The sequence below is a fragment of the Gigantopelta aegis genome, chromosome 14, assembly GCF_016097555.1.
Source record: "Gigantopelta aegis isolate Gae_Host chromosome 14, Gae_host_genome, whole genome shotgun sequence".
Lineage (NCBI taxonomy): Eukaryota > Metazoa > Mollusca > Gastropoda > Neomphalida > Peltospiridae > Gigantopelta > Gigantopelta aegis.
Window position 1 is genome coordinate 21,049,484 of NC_054712.1, and position 18,786 is coordinate 21,068,269.

The 18,786-nt window shown below is 37.1% G+C and overlaps 2 protein-coding genes across 11 annotated transcripts in view; one reads left to right on the forward strand and one right to left on the reverse strand.

The window, feature by feature from the left end:
- LOC121388129 (golgin subfamily B member 1-like) overlaps positions 1 to 18,786 on the forward strand; it is a 216,354-nt gene that overhangs the window by 120,186 nt on the left and 77,382 nt on the right. The gene's annotated exons all lie outside the window — the stretch shown is intronic.
- On the reverse strand, positions 1,444 to 17,416 carry LOC121388133 (phytanoyl-CoA hydroxylase-interacting protein-like). 2 transcript variants are annotated; one of them, XM_041519369.1, is made up of 7 exons: positions 17,317 to 17,416; positions 13,480 to 13,565; positions 10,174 to 10,494; positions 8,322 to 8,410; positions 6,787 to 7,023; positions 6,651 to 6,747; positions 1,444 to 2,420 (listed from the first exon to the last, which is right to left on the reverse strand). In XM_041519369.1, the coding sequence occupies exons 4-7, from the start codon at positions 8,349 to 8,351 to the stop codon at positions 1,786 to 1,788; spliced, it is 999 nt and encodes a 332-aa protein (XP_041375303.1). In that variant the 5' UTR covers positions 8,352 to 8,410; positions 10,174 to 10,494; positions 13,480 to 13,565; positions 17,317 to 17,416; the 3' UTR covers positions 1,444 to 1,785. The 2 variants fall into 2 exon arrangements, with proteins under 2 accessions (XP_041375303.1, XP_041375302.1); XM_041519368.1 differs by having other exon boundaries at positions 6,651 to 7,023.

Consider the following 18,786-nt stretch of genomic DNA (forward strand, 5'->3'; position numbering starts at 1 on the left):
TTATTATACTAAATTATCAGCTAAATCTTTATTGTCAATTACTACACCAACCCACTTAATGAGACGAAATACTGACAACAACCCAAGTGACTACACTATGACCACACTATATGACGCGGTTGACCAGACTAACAAACATTGGCTGGATTGCTATTTATATCCTTGCCACATTTTACGTTTATCGTAATTCTGCTATTGCTGGATTTCCAGCCACCTGTGGAATTTACACTGTACAATTCCACCGATCCCGTCAATGGTTGGAACGGCATAATAATTATTCTCCCCTTTATTGGATAAATTACCAATAACGCTAAAATTCTTCAAAATAATAAATATATTATTTTAGCTAACTATACTTAATCTTACATATTTTATTACTTTTATAAGATATTTCTCGTATTTAAAAACACATAAATACATAATCAGCTAAAAATAGCACTTTACCTTTCCAAGGCGAATGACTTCTGCAAATCAGCTGTTTATGACAGGAAGTATTTCAGAATGAGGCTCTGGTGCCATTTTCGTATAACACACATGCTATGAGCTACTATTGCTAATCTTTGATCTTATTTCCACTTGGAAACTGATATGAGACTCTGGCGCCATTTTCGTATAACACACGTTATGAGCTACTATTGCTAATCTTCGATCTTATTTCCACTTCCATTAATGCTAAACAAATCTAATGATATGTCGTACGAGTTGTGAGTAATTCAACTCACTATTAAAATAATTTAAGTGTAAACAAGAATGTAAACAAACATTCTTCTTGGTGGTTGTCTAATTGAGGTGGTTGCCTGATACAGGTGGTTGTCTGATTGAGGTGGTTGCCTGATACAGGTGGTTGTCTAATTGAAATGATTGCCTAATAGAAGGCACTGCCTAATATGCTTAAGTTATTGCTAAATTGGCACTATTTTGATGTTAAATTACATGTACTTTCAGTTGGCAGCAAGACAATAACTGTAATTGTTTCAGTTGTCAGCAAGCCAATAACTGTAATTGTTTCAGTTGGCAGCAAGACAATAACTGTAATTGTTTCAGTTGTCAGCAAGCCAATAACTGTAATTGTTTCAGTTGGCAGCAAGCCAATAACTGTAATTGTTTCAGTTGTCAGCAAGACAATAACTGTAATTGTTTCAGTTGTCAGCAAGACAATAACTGTAATTGTTTCAGTTGTCAATTAGACAAAAATTACAATTTTTTAATGTACATTAACATGATGAGTGGGCAGGACGTAGCTTAGTGGTAAAGTGCTCACTTGATGTGCGGTTGGTCTGGGATCGATCCCCATCGGTGGACTCATTCCAGCCAGTGCATCATGACTGGTACATCAAAGGCTGTAGTATGTGCTATCCTGTTTGTGGGATGGGGCATACATGTATAAAAGATCCCTTCCTACTAATGGAAAAATATAGCAGGCTTTCTGTCTAAAACTATATGTAAAAATTACAAAATGTTTGACATCCAATAGCCAATGATTTATATATCAGTGTGCTCTAGTGGGGTCGTTAAACTAAAACAAATGTTAGTTTGAACATTAACATGAAAAAAAATTCAAAATTAACACTAACATTTCACATTTCACATTCATCTGTAATTCCTAGATCAATGAAACTTGGTTTACTGTTATAGTTGCACTTATGGATGTTCATCACAATGCATTTGAATTTATTTTTAACATGTATTGAGATACATCTACAGATGCAACTGTCAGCACCATGAATTAGTTTATGATAGGTGAGACATTTAATTCTGCAGAATTCTTGTTCAGTTTTGGCATCTCTATAAATTACAATATGTACAGTTTTTGTTTTTTTGAATACCAAATTTGGTGCTCTTTCCATTGCCCTTTAATTCAACATCATCAGTGAAATTAACACCTGATGAAATGTCTATATCTTCTGTATAAAAGATTTCCACCGTCAGTGAACTGGTGATGGAAAATAACAGAAAATTATCTGTGCAGATAAACCTATTGTTCCGTGCATCCAGCTTGGGTAACCTATCTTTGCAGAAGTTATCTGCATGAGAGCCAGATATCGTAACAACTACAGTAACATAGTGATGGTCATAGAGGCAATAGAAATCAGAGAAATACATGTTAGTGTCCTCAGTTATGATCATCTGAGGAGGAATGAGAAGTCGTATTTTGCCATAGTACGAAAAATGAAGTGGCTCGTTTGTTCCATATATGACTGCCGTGCTGAAGAACAGTCCATTGATGTTGCCGTTGATGCAGGATCTTTCATCACCATTGTAGTCCTTGCGGTATGTCTCCATGATGCCATGACCATTGAGGATGCTGGTATAGTAGTAAAGTGACTTGTTCCGGTACAGATATTTTATTGGAGATGATTCTGAAGACATGAAATCTAAGGCTTTGCCCATCAAAGTTTCAGTCTCTTGCAGGGTCAGGTCTGAAAGATATTAGAGTACGGTTAGTAAGTGTTACCACTGATGCCTTATGGATTTGTATAGACATTGAAAGAAAAGGAATATTTGTTTATAGAGGATACTCCCCGAATATCTTGTGATATCATAATTTATCAGCACAAGTTGTTAAAAGTATGAAATCTGAGGCTTGCCGAGGATTTTTATACTTTTATCAACAAGTGCTGATAAATTATGATATCACAAGACACGAGGGAGTATTCTTTTTATCATCCATTATCATTCTTTTCATTTGTGACAGTTGTAAACAATGTCAGTAATGTGGGTTGAATGTCACTATATTTTGCAGTGGTAGACTCGTTAAATAGCAGAATGGCAGTTGGCGTGACGTCACTAATGATAGGTTTAGCACTGAAACAAACACAGTGACGTAACAAACTATTGTCGTGGGATTAAAATTTGACCAATTAAGATTATAAGAAGTGATATCTACTGTAGATAATATCACAGGAGATTTTGCAAATTATATTGTCAGCGATATCTCCTACAAAAGCCTTTAATTGATGATAAAATGGCATCTCGGCACGTTTTGAAATGCAACTATTTGGTATTATTATTAACTTAATGGTTATTTCAACACTTGATCAAGAGTGAGAGAGGAAAAGCACTGCTGCCACTCCTGAAATCAGCAGAGGATTTTTTATATGAGTTTTCCCTGTATGCAGGACAGTACATACCATGACCTTTGATATTCATGTTACGGGTACTATAGTTGGGAAAGTGAAAAAACAACAAGTCCATCAAGAATGATTGATCCTGCAATCCCGCTCGCCCCAGGTGACAACTGTTGCTGAAGGACGAAACATATTCAAGTTTGTATTTATGCACTTAGCAGAGTCCAAAGGAAGTCTGGACAAGGTTGTGACTGCTGACATGGATAGCTGTTAAGTGCTTGGTCTCTAGGAGGTCTGTCAAGAGCAAGCACGCCCAAGACTGGTTTCACAGATCTCATGCTGCACAAGACAGAGCTCAATGGATATTTAGATGGTTATGATGGCATGCACTCACGGATCAGTATCAAAAAGTCTAAATAATGTGAACATGTTAGACATCATATTAACATTTCACAGAATACACTGAGGTGCGACTTATTATTTTACCTTAACTACCAATTGAAATCATTAAATCAGGTTATGTTTTCCTTTCTTTTTTTCTTTTTTTCTTTTTCATCATTTAAAAAATAAAATGGGGAGTTTCAAGATAAAATTCAGCAATCATTTGCTTCATTATTGGGATACAAAAACAGATAGGGGATATCTTTACTTACAAATCTTTTTTTTTCTTTCAAAATATTATTTGATAGCTTGGGAGGTCAACTTATAATGTGGTCATCTAATTTACATTATAAATGTGATATGGTGGTTATGTAGATGGTTCAATAAAGTACTTTTAGGTACAAATCAAATGTATATATTGTCATATAATACCTTGTTAGGTCAATAATTAGGTCAACCATCTGTGAGAGAGCGTGTTTAACTACCAATTGAAATCATTAAATCCAGATATCTTTTTTTTTCCTTTTTTCTTTTCTTTTTCATCATTTAAAAAATAAAATGGGGAGTTTTAAGATAAAATTTAGCAATCATTTGCTTCATTGTTGAGATACAAAAACTGATGATGGATATCTTTACTTACAAATATTTTTTTTTTGGTCAAAATATTATTTCATAGCTTGGGAGGTCAACTTATAATGTGGTCATATAATTTACACTATAAATATAGATTTTGGGACATTATTATTATTATTATATTTACTGTTTAGTACAAAATATATTTAACTTTTTAAGAACTGACTGCAATTATTTTTTTGCAATAATTGTTTGGTTCATGCTTGTATGAAAAAAAGAACAACCCATTGTGCACATTGTATGACTCTACTTAGAGGGTCATACAAAGGAGTGCACACATCGGGGTGTTTTTGTTTTTGTTCATAATCCAAAATTTCATTGCAGTCAAATCTTATAATTAAATTTATATGCATAATTTAACAATACATGTCTGAATGTGTTTTCTTAGCTTTAACCTTCTGACTACTGCAGGCGAGATATCTCGCCCGACGTCACGTCAGTCGATATACTGTACACTGTATACAGTGCATTCCCCAATTCATATTTCCGGCCGTTTTGCACACGACACTCACCGGAAACGGAAATATAATTAAAGATTTTTTTTTTTTTTACAAAATGGTGGCTTTTGTTTTGATTTTTTCAATTGAAAATACCTTGAAATTTTGAGTTCAAAAAGTGGTTTTCGGCAAGTATTTTCACTTGACAACAATGGCGGCACGTCGCGGTCATTTTCAGGGATCGATAGCTGATTGTGACAGCTAATTTGATAATAAATTTGATCGTTTTACCAACAACGAAAATTACCAAATATTGCAATATGAATCTTAGTTCGGGTTTTAAAAAAAATTCTGGTCAGAAAACCACTGTTATCGGGAATAATGGACATAAATACTGGACAGCTGGCCACAAATGCCCGTAAGTAAACGCAACTTTTTCGATTTTTTGCCTAATTTTAATCACCATTAGCCGATCTAAAATAATAAAAATTAAAAAAAAAGACACGAAAATAATACTTACCGATTAATATATGAACTTTATTTCATGTTTTTATAAAACATTTAAGTGAATATATGTGAGTAAAAATTATAAACTTGTACCCACTCAACGTTGTTTTTGTTAAAAATTAATCCAGTAGTCTAAAGGTTAAATACGCCTGTAGTATTGTTTGTGTAAACTTCATTAATACTTATGTCACGTAAGGACGCAAACCTTCATTCAATATTATTTGAATGACATCATTTCCAAAGATGTCATTTGGTAAATGACTTAATTTTGATTAGCAATCATGCCAATGCCATTTCCGCTAGTCTTAGCTGCGTGCATGTTTATAGCTCATTCAGTTATGTTCGAAGGAATTGTCTGATTTGTGTTTAATTTATGTTTCATGAATGTCAATGAAGGATATGTGTCAAAAATTTATACTGTCAGGGAAACTGTTTAATTTTCGTCAAACCGGCCTCGGTGGCTTCGTGGTTAGGCCATCGGTCTACAGGCTGGTAGGTACTCGGTTCGGATCCCAGTCGAGGCATGGGATTTTTAATCCAGATACAGACTCCAAACCCTGAGTGAATGCTCCGCAAGTTTCAATGGGTAGGTATAAACCACTTGCACCGACCATTGATCCATAACTGGTTCAACAAAGGCCATGGTTTGTGCTATCCTGCCTGTGGGAAGCACAAATAAAAGATCCCTTGCTGCCTGTCATAAAAGAGTAGCCTATGTGGCGACAGCGGGTTTCCTCTAAAAAAACCAGTTTCAGAATGACCATATGTTTGACGTCCAATAGCCGATGATAAGATAAAAAATCAATTAGCTCTAGTGGCGTCGTTAAAAAAAATTAAAATTAAAATTAAAATTTGTCAACAGCTGTAGAGCAATGCTTACAAGTAAGTTTGGGATGTAAACTTTCCAACATTTCTTTGGCCACTAACCGAGATTCATTTCATTAGCGATGAGGGTTTTTTAAAAATGTTTTTATCAAAGTGTATGTCTACTCTGCTATATTATTATTTGATGGTACATGTAGAAGATTTGATTACAAATGGGACACCAATACACAAAGCTGAAGTTTCTACAATAATTTGCATCAGTTCAAATCCATTACACACATTTTAGGTCACCATGCAGCACATGTAAATCTTTTACATTTTTAACTTCAACAAAACTACTTGATCAATTCCTACCAAATTTTGTGAGAAGGATCCTTGGCACATTGAAAAACAAATATGTGAATTTGGTCATTCTGACCCCAAAAGGGGAAAATTAAGCTCATTTAAAAACAAATCTTCTTCCAGAAATGCTATAACTTCTTCATATATGTAAAGGTCAACAGATTGTGTATCTAATTTTGGGTTCTCTGTTTGTCCCGTGTGTGTGTGTGCGTGTGTGCGTGTGTGTTGAAGTTTACTACAGTTGTATAGAGAAGTGCATTTAAACTATGATTTCTTCAACTTCTTGTCAACAACTACTTGACCAAATCAAAAAAAGCATCCTTGACAGATGAATTTGGTCATTGTGACCCCCAAACCTCCAACTTGAAATTAGGGACTCGACTTACAGGCGAGTATATATGATAGCCTTATTTTTTCAGCGTAGGAAATCAAAGTGCTAAATATTAGTCTTTCAAACCTGATGGTTTTGTAGGTTCTTTTCGAGTTTCTTTTTCGGTTATGGTTAGGTTCTGTTCCTTGGATGATGCCTTCTTGTTGTAAATCATCAAGCCCGTCTTGCTATACACTTTCTCCAGTGTGTACACTTTAACCGTAGTGGTACCGGGGGACAGGACGTCAAAAGGTAGATCGATAGAAGACTTGGATTCTGCAGTGAGCTCGACTGTTCCATTGGACTCTAGGATGATGGATTCTGGAGCAGTGAGCCAGAATATTTCATTGGATTCTTCGTGTTCTTTGAGAACCACCAGGACATCTTCAGCAAATTCCATTTCTGTCATGTTCAGCATTATACTGTCTTCAATCCTTTTGTGTGTCACGCTGAAAAGCTCCTGAAATAAAGTCTTTCTTGAGAATGTGTATTTGGGTAGTGTAAATAAATATGTTTAAAATTAAAAAATTAAACAATTACTTTTCTTGGATCATAAATTTCTTTGAAGGAAAGTTCCTTTTGTCCTTTTTTCCTTTTTCCCCAGTGTCATTTGAATCCCTTTGTGGTGTCATTGTTGCTTATCCGAAGTACTTACAAGCCTGCAGCTATGTTAAGGACCTTCCACGTGCCTGAAACTCGTTTGGATATAGGCATGTTCATAAAGTAACAGTAACAGTAAGGACCTCCAAAACCAATGAAATCAGAAAAACTGTTATTGTAAATAGCCAGGGTCACAATAGTTGATGATAGTCTTATTCAACTTACTGTACTAGCACAACAACAATGCTATGCAACCTGAGTCATCTCCTTCACTGCAGAATTGTCTTCCCTTGCCGAATGTATATCCATATCTGCACATGGGCATATCATTGTTCTCAATTCTGCAGTCCTCCATTGTGAGATGGTTTTGCCTCATATGGGAGGTGATAGGGTGGAGGATGTTTTGTCAATTCAGGTATTGTTAAATTAATAGTCACTCTGACTTTTATACCTTGTATATCTTGGTTGTCGTATACCTTGTCATTACTTGAGACAATTCACGTCGGTCAAATGAGTAAGTCCTCGATTTTCTTAACCTCGTCCCATTAATGTTGAATTCACGTGCTCTAAGGGTGTTAAGTCATGTCTGTTATAGCATAGTTGTTGTGCTAGTACACTAAGTTGAATAAGACTATGAGAAAAGTTGTTTCATTATTATTCATACTTACCTAGTACTAGCACAACAACAGTAACCTCCCACCCACCCTTAGGAGGTCTTCCCTGGATTCAGTCATTACGGACTTTGAATCGGCAAGGGAAGACAATTCTGCAGTGGAGGAGATGACTCTTGTATAGCATTGTTGTTGTGCTAGTACTAGGTAAGTATGAATAATAATGAAAATTAGAAAAAGTAATTCTAAATGTGATGAGTGCTGGCTTGCTTTGACATTGTTGAGTTGCCATTTGAAGCAAGTAATGATGGAGTAGGAAAAACAAAACAAAAATCTAAAGTGAGGCTGATACATCTGGTTATATTTACATGTACTACTGGGTACTTTGTATTTTGAGAAGCAATATGATGGTACTTAATAAAACTTTATATGAAATATTAGTAGTTTTTTAGTTTTGTTTTGTTAGAACAATTGAAAGATACTTTAATAATAGTCCGTGGTACATCTGTTCACTACATTGTGACCATTAGTTTGTTGGTTTGCTTACTTGTCCAACTAAATCTTTGTGCTCTGTCATACTCAAAGGGCCAACACTGTGTGCTTCTAGATCTAACTTCCAGCTGTTACTCTGCCCTGCTGAAAATCAAAATACTAAACTCATTACATTAATGTATAATATACAAATTACATGTTGACGATTATCAAATATACTGAGAAATAAATTTAAACATTTGCTAAGCTTTATTCTGGGGTGTTGTTAAACAGTGTGCTAGACTATTTGTTAAACAGTATGCTAGACTATCATTACATAATGTGCTAGGCTATCATTAAATAATGTGCTAGCTAGGCTACCACTAAACAATGGGCTGGGCTATCATTAAAAAAGTGCTAGGTTATTATTAAACAGTGTGCTAGGATATTATTAAACAGTGTGCTAGGATATTATTAAACAGTGTGCTAGATTATTATTAAACGGTATGCTAGACTATCATTAACCGGTCTGCTAGGCTATCATTAACCCGTCTGCTAGGCTATCATTAACCGGTCTGCTAGGCTATCATTAACCCGTCTGCTAGGCTATCATTAACCCGTGTGCTAGGCTATCATTAACCCGTGTGCTAGGCTATCATTAACCGGTGTGCTAGGCTATCATTAACCGGTCTGCTAGGCTATCATTAACCCGTCTGCTAGGCTATCATTAACCCGTCTGCTAGGGGTGCTAGTCATTAACCCGTGTGTGCTAGGCTATCATTAACCGGTGTGCTAGGCTATCATTAACCCGTCTGCTAGGCTATCATTAACCCGTGTGCTAGGCTATCATTAACCCGTGTGCTAGGCTATCATTAAACCGGTCTGCTAGGCTATCATTAACCGGTGTGCTAGGCTATCATTAAACCGATCTGCTAGGCTATCATTAAACCGTGTGCTAGGCTATCATTAACCCGTCTGCTAGGCTATCATTAACCCGTGTGCTAGGCTATCATTAACCCGTCTGCTAGGCTATCATTAACCCGTGTGCTAGGCTATCATTAACCCGTGTGCTAGGCTATCATTAACCGGTCTGCTAGGCTATCATTAAACCGGTCTGCTAGGCTATCATTAACCGGTCTGCTAGGCTATCATTAACCAGTGTGCTAGGCTATCATTAACCATTAACAAAGCATAAACAATGTTCTGGGGTGTCATTAAGGTGTGTGCCAGGCTATCATTAAACAATATTTCTGGGGTGTCATTAAAGTGTGTGCCAGGCTATCATTAAACAGTATTTCTGGGGTGTCATTAAACAATGGGGTAGGCTATCATTAAACAATGTTCTGGGGTGTCATTAAGGTGTGTGCCAGGCTATCATTAAACAATATTATTTCTGGGGTGTCATTAAAGTGTGTGCCAGGCTATCATTAAACAGTATTTCTGGGGTGTCATTAAACAATGGGGTAGGCTATCATTAAACAATATTCTGGGGTGTCATTAATCAAATTTAAACTGGTCTAGGCTATCATTAAATAATATTCTGGGGTGTCATTACGGTAAACATTGGGCTGAGCTAACATTAAACAATGTTCTAGGCTATCATTAAACAATGTTCTAGGCTAACATTAAACAATGTTCTAGGCTATCATTAAACAATGTTCTAGGCTAACATTAAACAATGTTCTAGGCTATCATTAAACAATGTACTAGGCTATCATTAAATAATGTTCTAGGCTAACATTAAACAATGTTCTGGGGTGTCTATGTCTTATTTCTGTTTTGGTTTGAGCTAGAACATTTAAAAAATCATTAAATAATTAGTGCATTCCTTAATTCATGTGTTTGTTCCTTCGTTCATTTTGTTTATCCATTAATTTCTTCAGTCTACCAGACAATCAGTTGTTATTGAAAAGATGTATTGTATCTACCTGTGTATGTTGTTTCTTCATCCCACTTGCACAAGCCTTGTAAACATAGGGCACCCGCCTCAGGGTTCTCTCCAGACCATAGACGTACACCGTGAATGGTTCTGATGATACATTGATTTGTATATCTGGGAGACTGACTTCGTCTTCCACATTGTGGAGAGAAAGAAATGAGAATGCAGCTTCCCCGGTGTTGTCATTGACGATGAGAATGCACAGGTTCTTAATAACTTTGTCCTGAACATTTGTCCAATCTACTTGGAGTTTACATGTTGAGTTGGAGTCTGCCGGGTCTGTCCTGAAATTCAGTTTTATGCTTTTCCTCTGTAAATAAAAATAACATTTTGTTTTTTTAATCTCGCTTTGAAAAAAATTGAGGTGAGTGATTAATTGCTCCCCTAACTTAGATTATTGGGAGCCATTTAAGATGTTACCATATTGAGCATTGATATTTAATCGTTTTGGTTTTCAAAACACATAATAAGGGGAGCTGAACATTACACTCCTTGAACTGGTCTCGTACGGCTTGAAATAGGAATAAAATATGGCCTGCTGTTATTGTTTGTATAAATAGCAGGACAAAAGAAATATCTACTGCTAAGAAAAAGTTCAGCTTGCTTGAAATACGACAGCAGAGGGAGATTTGAGTGGAGGGTTTGGGACAGTGTATGAAAAATCAGGACCTCTGAGATATATTTTACAGAATTGTGATATTAAAATATAATAGAATCACAAGCTGAATAGCAGAGAAGTTAATTGTACATACGTCTGTTGGTCTGTTGAAATATGACTGCTAGGTATCATTGAAACAAATATATAATACCCCTGTGGATGAAAATAAATTGCTAAAAGAAGCAATGTCTGATTCCGGGGGAATCATTTGAAGCTGACCAGAAAAGATATACATTGTACATGTATTTGATAACAATGTGTGTGTGTGTGTGTGTGTGTGTGTGTGTGTGTGTGTGTGTGTGTGTGTGTGTGTGTGTGTGTGTATGTGTGTAATATATATGTATGTATGTATATATGTATGTATGTATGTATATATATAAACTAACAGGCAAAAGAAACTTATCACCTTGTTCAGTAGGTCTATAAAGAAAAACCAAGACAGATGTGATCTATATGATGATTTTTTACTGAACGGAATCATTTTCCAATGTCTTTACAAAAAGGCATTGCCATATCGATAGTGCACTTGCCATAAGGCCGAGCGAAAGAGACATGGGGTCAAAATTTAAAAATTACACAATCAGAGTCCCTTCAAAAGGTGCTTCTAAAGTCAAATGATGGGACAAGACATGTCCTCAGTAGCGTGTGTGACCACCCCTTGCATCAATACATGCCAAAACACGTCTTCTCATGGATGTCGTCAGTCACCGGATGACGTCGGTCACCGGATGACGTCAGCAGGAATTCTGCGCCAAACATCCAACAAAACCTGTTCCAAGTTGCTGTCGATTTGCTGGGGGAGGTACACGTTGTCTCAGCTGTCAATCAAGATGATCCTAGAGATGTTCTATGGGATTCATGTCTGGAGAACATGATGGCCAAGGCAATACATTGACGTTAATGTTGTTGAGATAATCCTGAACAAGTCTGGCTGTATGAGGTCGTGCATTGTCCTGCTGCAAAAGGGTACCCCTAGGCTGTTGACGCAAGAATGGCATTACAACAGGTCGCAACACTTCATCCTTGTATCTTTGACCAGTCAGATTTCCACGGATGATGAGAAGCCTTGTCGTCTGTTGACCGCAAATACCACCCCATACCATGACGCCGCCTCCACCAAAAGGGTGCACATCTTGGATGCAGTTTGGCGCCAGTCGCTCTCCCCTACATCTATAAACACGAACTTGGCAATCATTTCGGAACATGTTGAAGCTACTTTCATCCGTGAACAGCACCCTTTCCCAATCACACCGCTGCCACCGACGTACAGTTTGTGCCCATTGTAATCTGTGTTGACGGTGTAGAGGGGTCAAGGCCATTCCATGGAAGGGGCGGAAAGCTCTGATACCAGCCCTGTAGAGTCATCATAAGACTGTTCGTCTGCTGATGGGTGTCCCAGTGCCGTCGCTGCCATTGACATCGCCGTCACGAATCGGTTCCGCAGGTGGATTGTCCAGATGTAGCGGTCTTCAGCTGGCGTTGTGACCCTTGCCGATCTTGCACGGTCTTGTGCCTGGCCTGTCTGCTGATAATGGCTTAACAAGTTGCTGATGGCGACTTGACTGCAGTTGAAGGTTCTTGCAATCTGCCTTTGAGAGGCCCCCATATCGGCCATACTGATAGCTCTGTTGCCTTCTGCTTGGTTAAGTCTCAGCATCTCTGTGATGTTCTTTTTGATGCTGCTTCCTTGCTTTGTCCCACACCAGTATTTATGCAACAATCATGCACGAGCATTTTTAACAAATTCAAATTATGCTGTTTTTCACATTTTTCATGAATGCACAAAATTCACTAAATCCGGAAACAGTGACTTTTCGGAAACAACAGGGTGTGTTTTGGTGAATGTTTTCTCACTACTTTCAAACTTATTGCAGTATCTTTAATTTAGATAAACTTATTTTAAAAGTGATAAGTTTCTTTTGCCCGTTAGTTTATATATAGGTGAGCTTATCTAACCCTTGTTTTCCTAGAAATCGGTATCTGATAACTTGTTTACATTGTATCAACATCATGATGTCTAGCTTACTGATCTATTTCTTTATCTTGTAATCCATCAGGTTGATTCATTTAGACCTGCACATTATATTGTTCAAATGTGTGTGGTGTGTGTGTGTGTGGTGTTTGTGTGTGTGTGTGCGCACGTGATGTGTGTGTGTGTTGTATTTACACTTAAGACAAAGATTACCATATGCGCCATTTTCATTTTAAAACTGACTTACAAGGCAAAGTAATACAAGAAGGCTTTTCCTAATACCAAAAATTACTAACTCTGATGTGATATTAAAAAAACAAAAACAAAACAAGAACACCTAATAAAAAGGTCTATGGGTAATGGCATTGTTTATCATGTAACAGGTGTGCTGTTCAAACTAATGCTTTTTGCTACTACTGCTTTTATCACACGTTATTTTCGCAGTATTTGTCAACACAATTTCCTGTTTCTTTTTGTGTCAAACTATGTGTACTGTTAGGTTTTTCATGATATGTCAGCAAATTTCATCTGCTATTAAAACGTCCAAAGTGGCTACATTTTACATACTCGTGTCTGTATGACTGATTACCAAGTAATGATTTTGTTTATCAAGGTACTGAAAATTAATTAACATCCTAGTTACAAATTTACACACTGATACTAACCATGTCAGTTGACTGTGCAATCCACTGTTTAAACTGTGCATGACAGTGCTGTAATATTATTCTAACTGTCCACACCTTTCAGTAACCTGAAAGATAAAGTATACTCAACAGCAAAAGAAACACAAGTTTTTTTAAAGAGGCTAAAAATTAATTGAAAAGTTAGATTTTTCACTTGCATGTAATGTAATGGGTGTATTTTGAAGCAAATCGTTCCTTGTAACAGTTTTCATTTTGTTTTGTTCGCATTTACAGTTGAAGCATGTCATCAAAACATACCATAGGAAAATGTCATGGGATTGTCAAGTAAGAGATCCTCGTGAAAATCAAAAAGCATGCTTTGTTCATGACATTATAGGTTATAAAAATACCAAATTTTAAAAACTTTATTCACCAATATTTATCTCGTATGAATATGCCAAGACTTACCTCACAACAGCGGGAATAAGCAATCGGACGCCTACAGGCAGGTGACAGCGTTAGTAATGTTGCCAATGCTTTTAACGTTCACATCACAACCATTTATTGTCTGCAAGATCGTTTTGTCACCACCAACAGTACTGCTGACCTTCCACGAAGTGGCCGTCCTTGTGTCACCACCCAACGACCGGACAGACATATTCATCGCTTGCATCTTCGCGATCCATTCCTGACAGCCAATGAAACAGCTCGACAGTCAATTGGAGTCCACAACCGACCCATCAGTGGTGACACAGTTAGACGTAGACTCCGCATAAACACTGTCGGTTGTCGTCGTCCTGCCCCTCGTCCCTACAGAACTGTTTACAGTGGGCCACATTTCACCGGAATTGGTGTTATCAGCAGTGGAGACATGTGATCTTTACAGATGAAACTCGGGTTTGCATATCCCATGCTGATGGAAGAGTTCGAATGTGGCGCAGAAGTGGACATCATTATGATGTGTGATGGAAAGAGATCCATGGGGTGGTCCATGTGTTATGATATGGGCTGCAATTGGCCTGAATCAAAGACTTGGCCCAGTCGTCTTCCAGAATATTGGTCCGGGAAGGGGTAATGTCCACACACAACTCGGGCTACGGTTCACTTCTTACAGAAGCATAACATCAGAATTTTGCCTTGGCCAGCCCTTAGTGCCGACTTAAATCCAATTGAACATTTATGGGACGAGCCTAAAAGAAGAATTGATCAAGTTCGTCCAAGACCAAGAAATGCAGCTCAGCTTCAGACAATCATACTTCAGACCTTTCCACTTATCCCCATGGCCTTTATCAACCGTCTGATCCATTCCATGTACAGAAGGTGTGTCGCAGTTGTGAATGCAAATGGTGAACACAAATTATATTGATTATTGATTACTGTCTGGGTTGTCTGCCCTTGTTATCATTTATGACTGATGGCTGTTAACATTCCTTGAAGTTAACAAACTTTTGGCTTCAATAATTTTTTCATTAGTTTACATCAGTTTTATACAATGCCATCTAAAAATAAATACCATTTGTATTCTTATTGTAACTTGCGTTTCTTTTGCTGTTCAGTATAGAACGGATATGACTGGTTGAAATCTACACACTGTTACGAGTATTATTGATTTTTCATGTGTACACTGTGCTGTTCAAACTAATATATTTTTAACTACGGCTTTTATCTCCGTTATTTCCGCAGTATTTGTCAACACAATTCATTTAATAGATTAAATGATTTTCTTTCTTAGCATTTCCTAGAAGTACTTATTGTAGTGCATAATACAATATACTGTAGGCAGCAGTTCTCAAAAGTGGGTAATCCGACCCTGTAATGGTAAAACCCAGCAAGTCGGGTTAAGAAACTTTTTTTTGTGTGGACTTTTTAGGTTATTATAATTCCCCTACTTTTTATGACACACAGTGAAATCAGTTAGTCTGTATAATAATGATATAACATGCATAAGACATGTTACATGAGTAATTCTATCTTAATCCCATTTACAGTCTGTATAATAATGATATAACATGCATAAGACATGTTACAATGAGTAATTCTATCTTAATCCCATTTACAGTCTGTATAATAATGATATAACATGCATAAGACATGTTACAATGAGTAATTCTATCTTAATCCCATGGTTGATGATAGAGCGGGATTTAACTCAGTTGGTTGAGCGCTCGCTTGAGGTGCTTGCATCGCAAGATCGAACCACCTCAGTGGATCCATTCAACTGATTGGGTTTTTCTTGTTCCAACCAGTGTACCACAACTGGTCAAAGGCCGTGATATGTGCTTTCCTGCTTGTGGGAAAATGCATATAAAAGATCCCTTGCTGGATTCAGAAAATGTTCTGGGTTTCTTCTATTAACTACGAGTCAGAATTACCAAATGTTTGACATCCAATAGCTGATGATTAATATATCAATGTGCTCTAGTGGTGCCGTTAAACAAAACAAACTTCTTTTTTTCCCTTTTTTTTTGTTGATGGTGTTTTTCTGTGATTACTCAGAATGTGGTAAACATTAAGTACTTGCTACATGAAGGTATTAGTATCACACGGTAGAACCAGGGGCCTATTTCACAAAACATCGTGAGTTTACATCTGCGACTAGTGCTTATACCCGGTCATACATTTACACGTGTTTGGCATCTATTTCACGCAGGAAATTACATCATTACAGAAGATGGAGCATTTTAAGGACAAAAGAAAATGATTGGGTTTCAATCACATTCGCTAACTGGGAGAATCCAAGGTAATATTCTGCCATAAATGAGGACTGCTACCTGCGGAACCATGTGGTTTCAGACGTACAATTTACATTAAATAAACACAATAGAACTAGATGATTCGTCTACTGTTCAGTTTAGAAGGATGGACCAAAACATTCATTTAAAGTATGCGTTGGTCTTTGAGCCATTCACAACGCATAGGGCTTCCTCGGGTCTATTAATAGACATGGGGAAACTCTTTTCTACAGAAAACGCGAAGGTGTTCTAGTAATAGTTCAAGTATAAGCATGTGCATGATATGGTAAATACAAAACCAAAAAACCCTTTAAATGTGAATTTTAAAACGTACTACATCACACTGCTTCAACACAGAAATACTTACTCTTAATATTAATAAAATTTTTGTTTATCAGAGCTTGGCATATGTGGTAGAAATTCCTGCGTTTCCAGCCGGAGTGTCGTGCTAGCACGTGCGCAACTACCTTGGACCTACGTATTGAGTAAGTGACGAGGAGTGCGTACTGCACGCTCGAACGCACGTGTGGCCATGAAGGCGTTTATCACATAAAATAATAGTTAAAATAAACAAGACAACAAGATGTCACAATAAAGACAGGATGTTATTGCATTGAAAACCACAAAATTTTAATACATGAAATATTATGCTGATATCAATCAAAGTTATGAACTAAGAATACTGTTAACACTAGACTATGAAAAATATGAAAACAGGTAGTTAACCAGTGATGTCAATTACAAGTATCACAGTTAAAAGTCAGTATTCATTATCCATTGAATGTTCTCAGTAACTGACTAACACCACCAGGAGACTAAACAATCGCACATTATCTCAAGATGCTCACAATGAACAGTTAGTTAAGAGTTATACACCAAAGAACTACAATATTTAACTACAGTTAATATTATTTACCTTTAGGTACAGTTACGGATATTTATTTAAACAACCAAAAGACTAGGCAATTGCCCATTATCCATTGAATGTTCTCAGTGACTGACTAACAACACCAGGAGACTACACAACCGCCCAATATGTCAAGATGCTCTCAATGACCAGTTAAACCTTACTGTAAAGTAAACTTAATTGGATAACCTATTAATTTAGAAGAACCACAAAGGAAGCTAAAGGCAGTCGCCTATTTACCTCTCAGTGCTGTCCAAGATCTAAACAAAATATTCAATAAAACGTTGTAATTGCGAAGTTTAGCTCGATCAGCTGATAGCTGTCAAAATTTTGATCCCACTGTTTACAACTGACGTAACAGTTCTATTTATACCCAACATTGACGTCACTGGTCTTTTTTTAATCTCTAGTATGACGTCAAATATAATCTCAAGAAAAACACAATAAGGTTTTGCAATAAACAACGGATACACAAATCAACAAATATCTGAGCATGTATTCCTAATATCAATATTAATTATTATTCATAACATTAATTAAAACAATAACATCGTTTTCGCAGGTTAAGCGATGACACCACGGTACCTGTCAATTAACCAACAGTGCTTTACAGCAAACCGGAAATAGTTTGTCTCGTGCATTTCCGCTCGCAAAGCAGACGACGTTATTGAGAAATACTAAAAATTATGAAATAACTCCAATATTGTACCATGATTTTGTGTTTTTCTCTTTGATGTCAACTGGGGTGTAACTGCAGTACCATGGTATAACTGAAACTGTGCGGGTAACTGAAGTTAACTGCACAGTTTTTAGGCCACGCCCCTCACAGACGCGTCAATCATGGTACAAAACAGTTATATCATTGGTTTTGATTCGTTAACTGTATTTAGACGGCGGGCACTCGTCAAAACCATGATATACATATTTTGCACGGTCTTAAAAAGTGCTTGAATTTAGGAGTTTGAAATAAAAAGTTTAAAGGACCATGCTCATGACCGCCCCACTCTAAGAAGAAATAGGAAGCGGGGTCGGCCCCTACTACTCTTTTTCTAGACTTTATCTTGCTTTATAGTGATACCATCTCGTATCCTCCGGAGTCGGGCCCGTCCGCACCACTATACAACCCATGACGACTGGACTATATCCTAGTCTGATACTCTCTCTCGTTCAGACGGATCCGGCTTCTCGAGATCTACATATTTCAGCACAGCACTACACCTTCAACGTCTATCGACTGTCAATCTAGGGGTTTTCTTGACGGGATGCAACCCATCTCGTCCCTTTAAGCTGTGCACCCAAACGGCCTTAACGAGGCCACTCGCGTGGATATATCGATCGGACTTTAAACTTTTAGATCTGCGTTCAAAATTTTATGTCGAAATTACTTCTTCTTTTTTTTAAATATTATTAAATAGTTCGATTCTCTCTTCTTTCTCTTATTTAATTTTGGACTGTCCTTCTAAAATGCTCCAAATTATATAAATATTCGGCCGATCAGTCAATTCTTTTTTATTTTTGGCTTGTAAACTTTTTATTTTTTTTATTTATTCTATTAACTTTTTACTAACTGCTATTTTCAAAATTCTGCCCATTTTCAACCACCGCCCCCACCCCCAAATGCTATGTTCCGAATGCCTCAGCCGAGATTTACCGATTATTGACGAGCGTAATAGCCTCGTTTTGAGAACTGCAAACAATAGTCAGCTTGGC

Coding starts and splice junctions, on each gene's coding strand:
- LOC121388133 (XM_041519368.1), bottom strand. CDS start 8,351: ATGACAGAGCACAAAGATTTAGTTGGACAA. Junction 7,024..8,321: donor ACAAAGATTTAGTTGGACAA/GTAAGCAAACCA, acceptor ACTTTATTTCAG/GAGCTTTTCAGCGTGACACA. Junction 2,421..6,650: donor AGAACCTACAAAACCATCAG/GTTTGAAAGACT, acceptor AATATCTTTCAG/ACCTGACCCTGCAAGAGACT.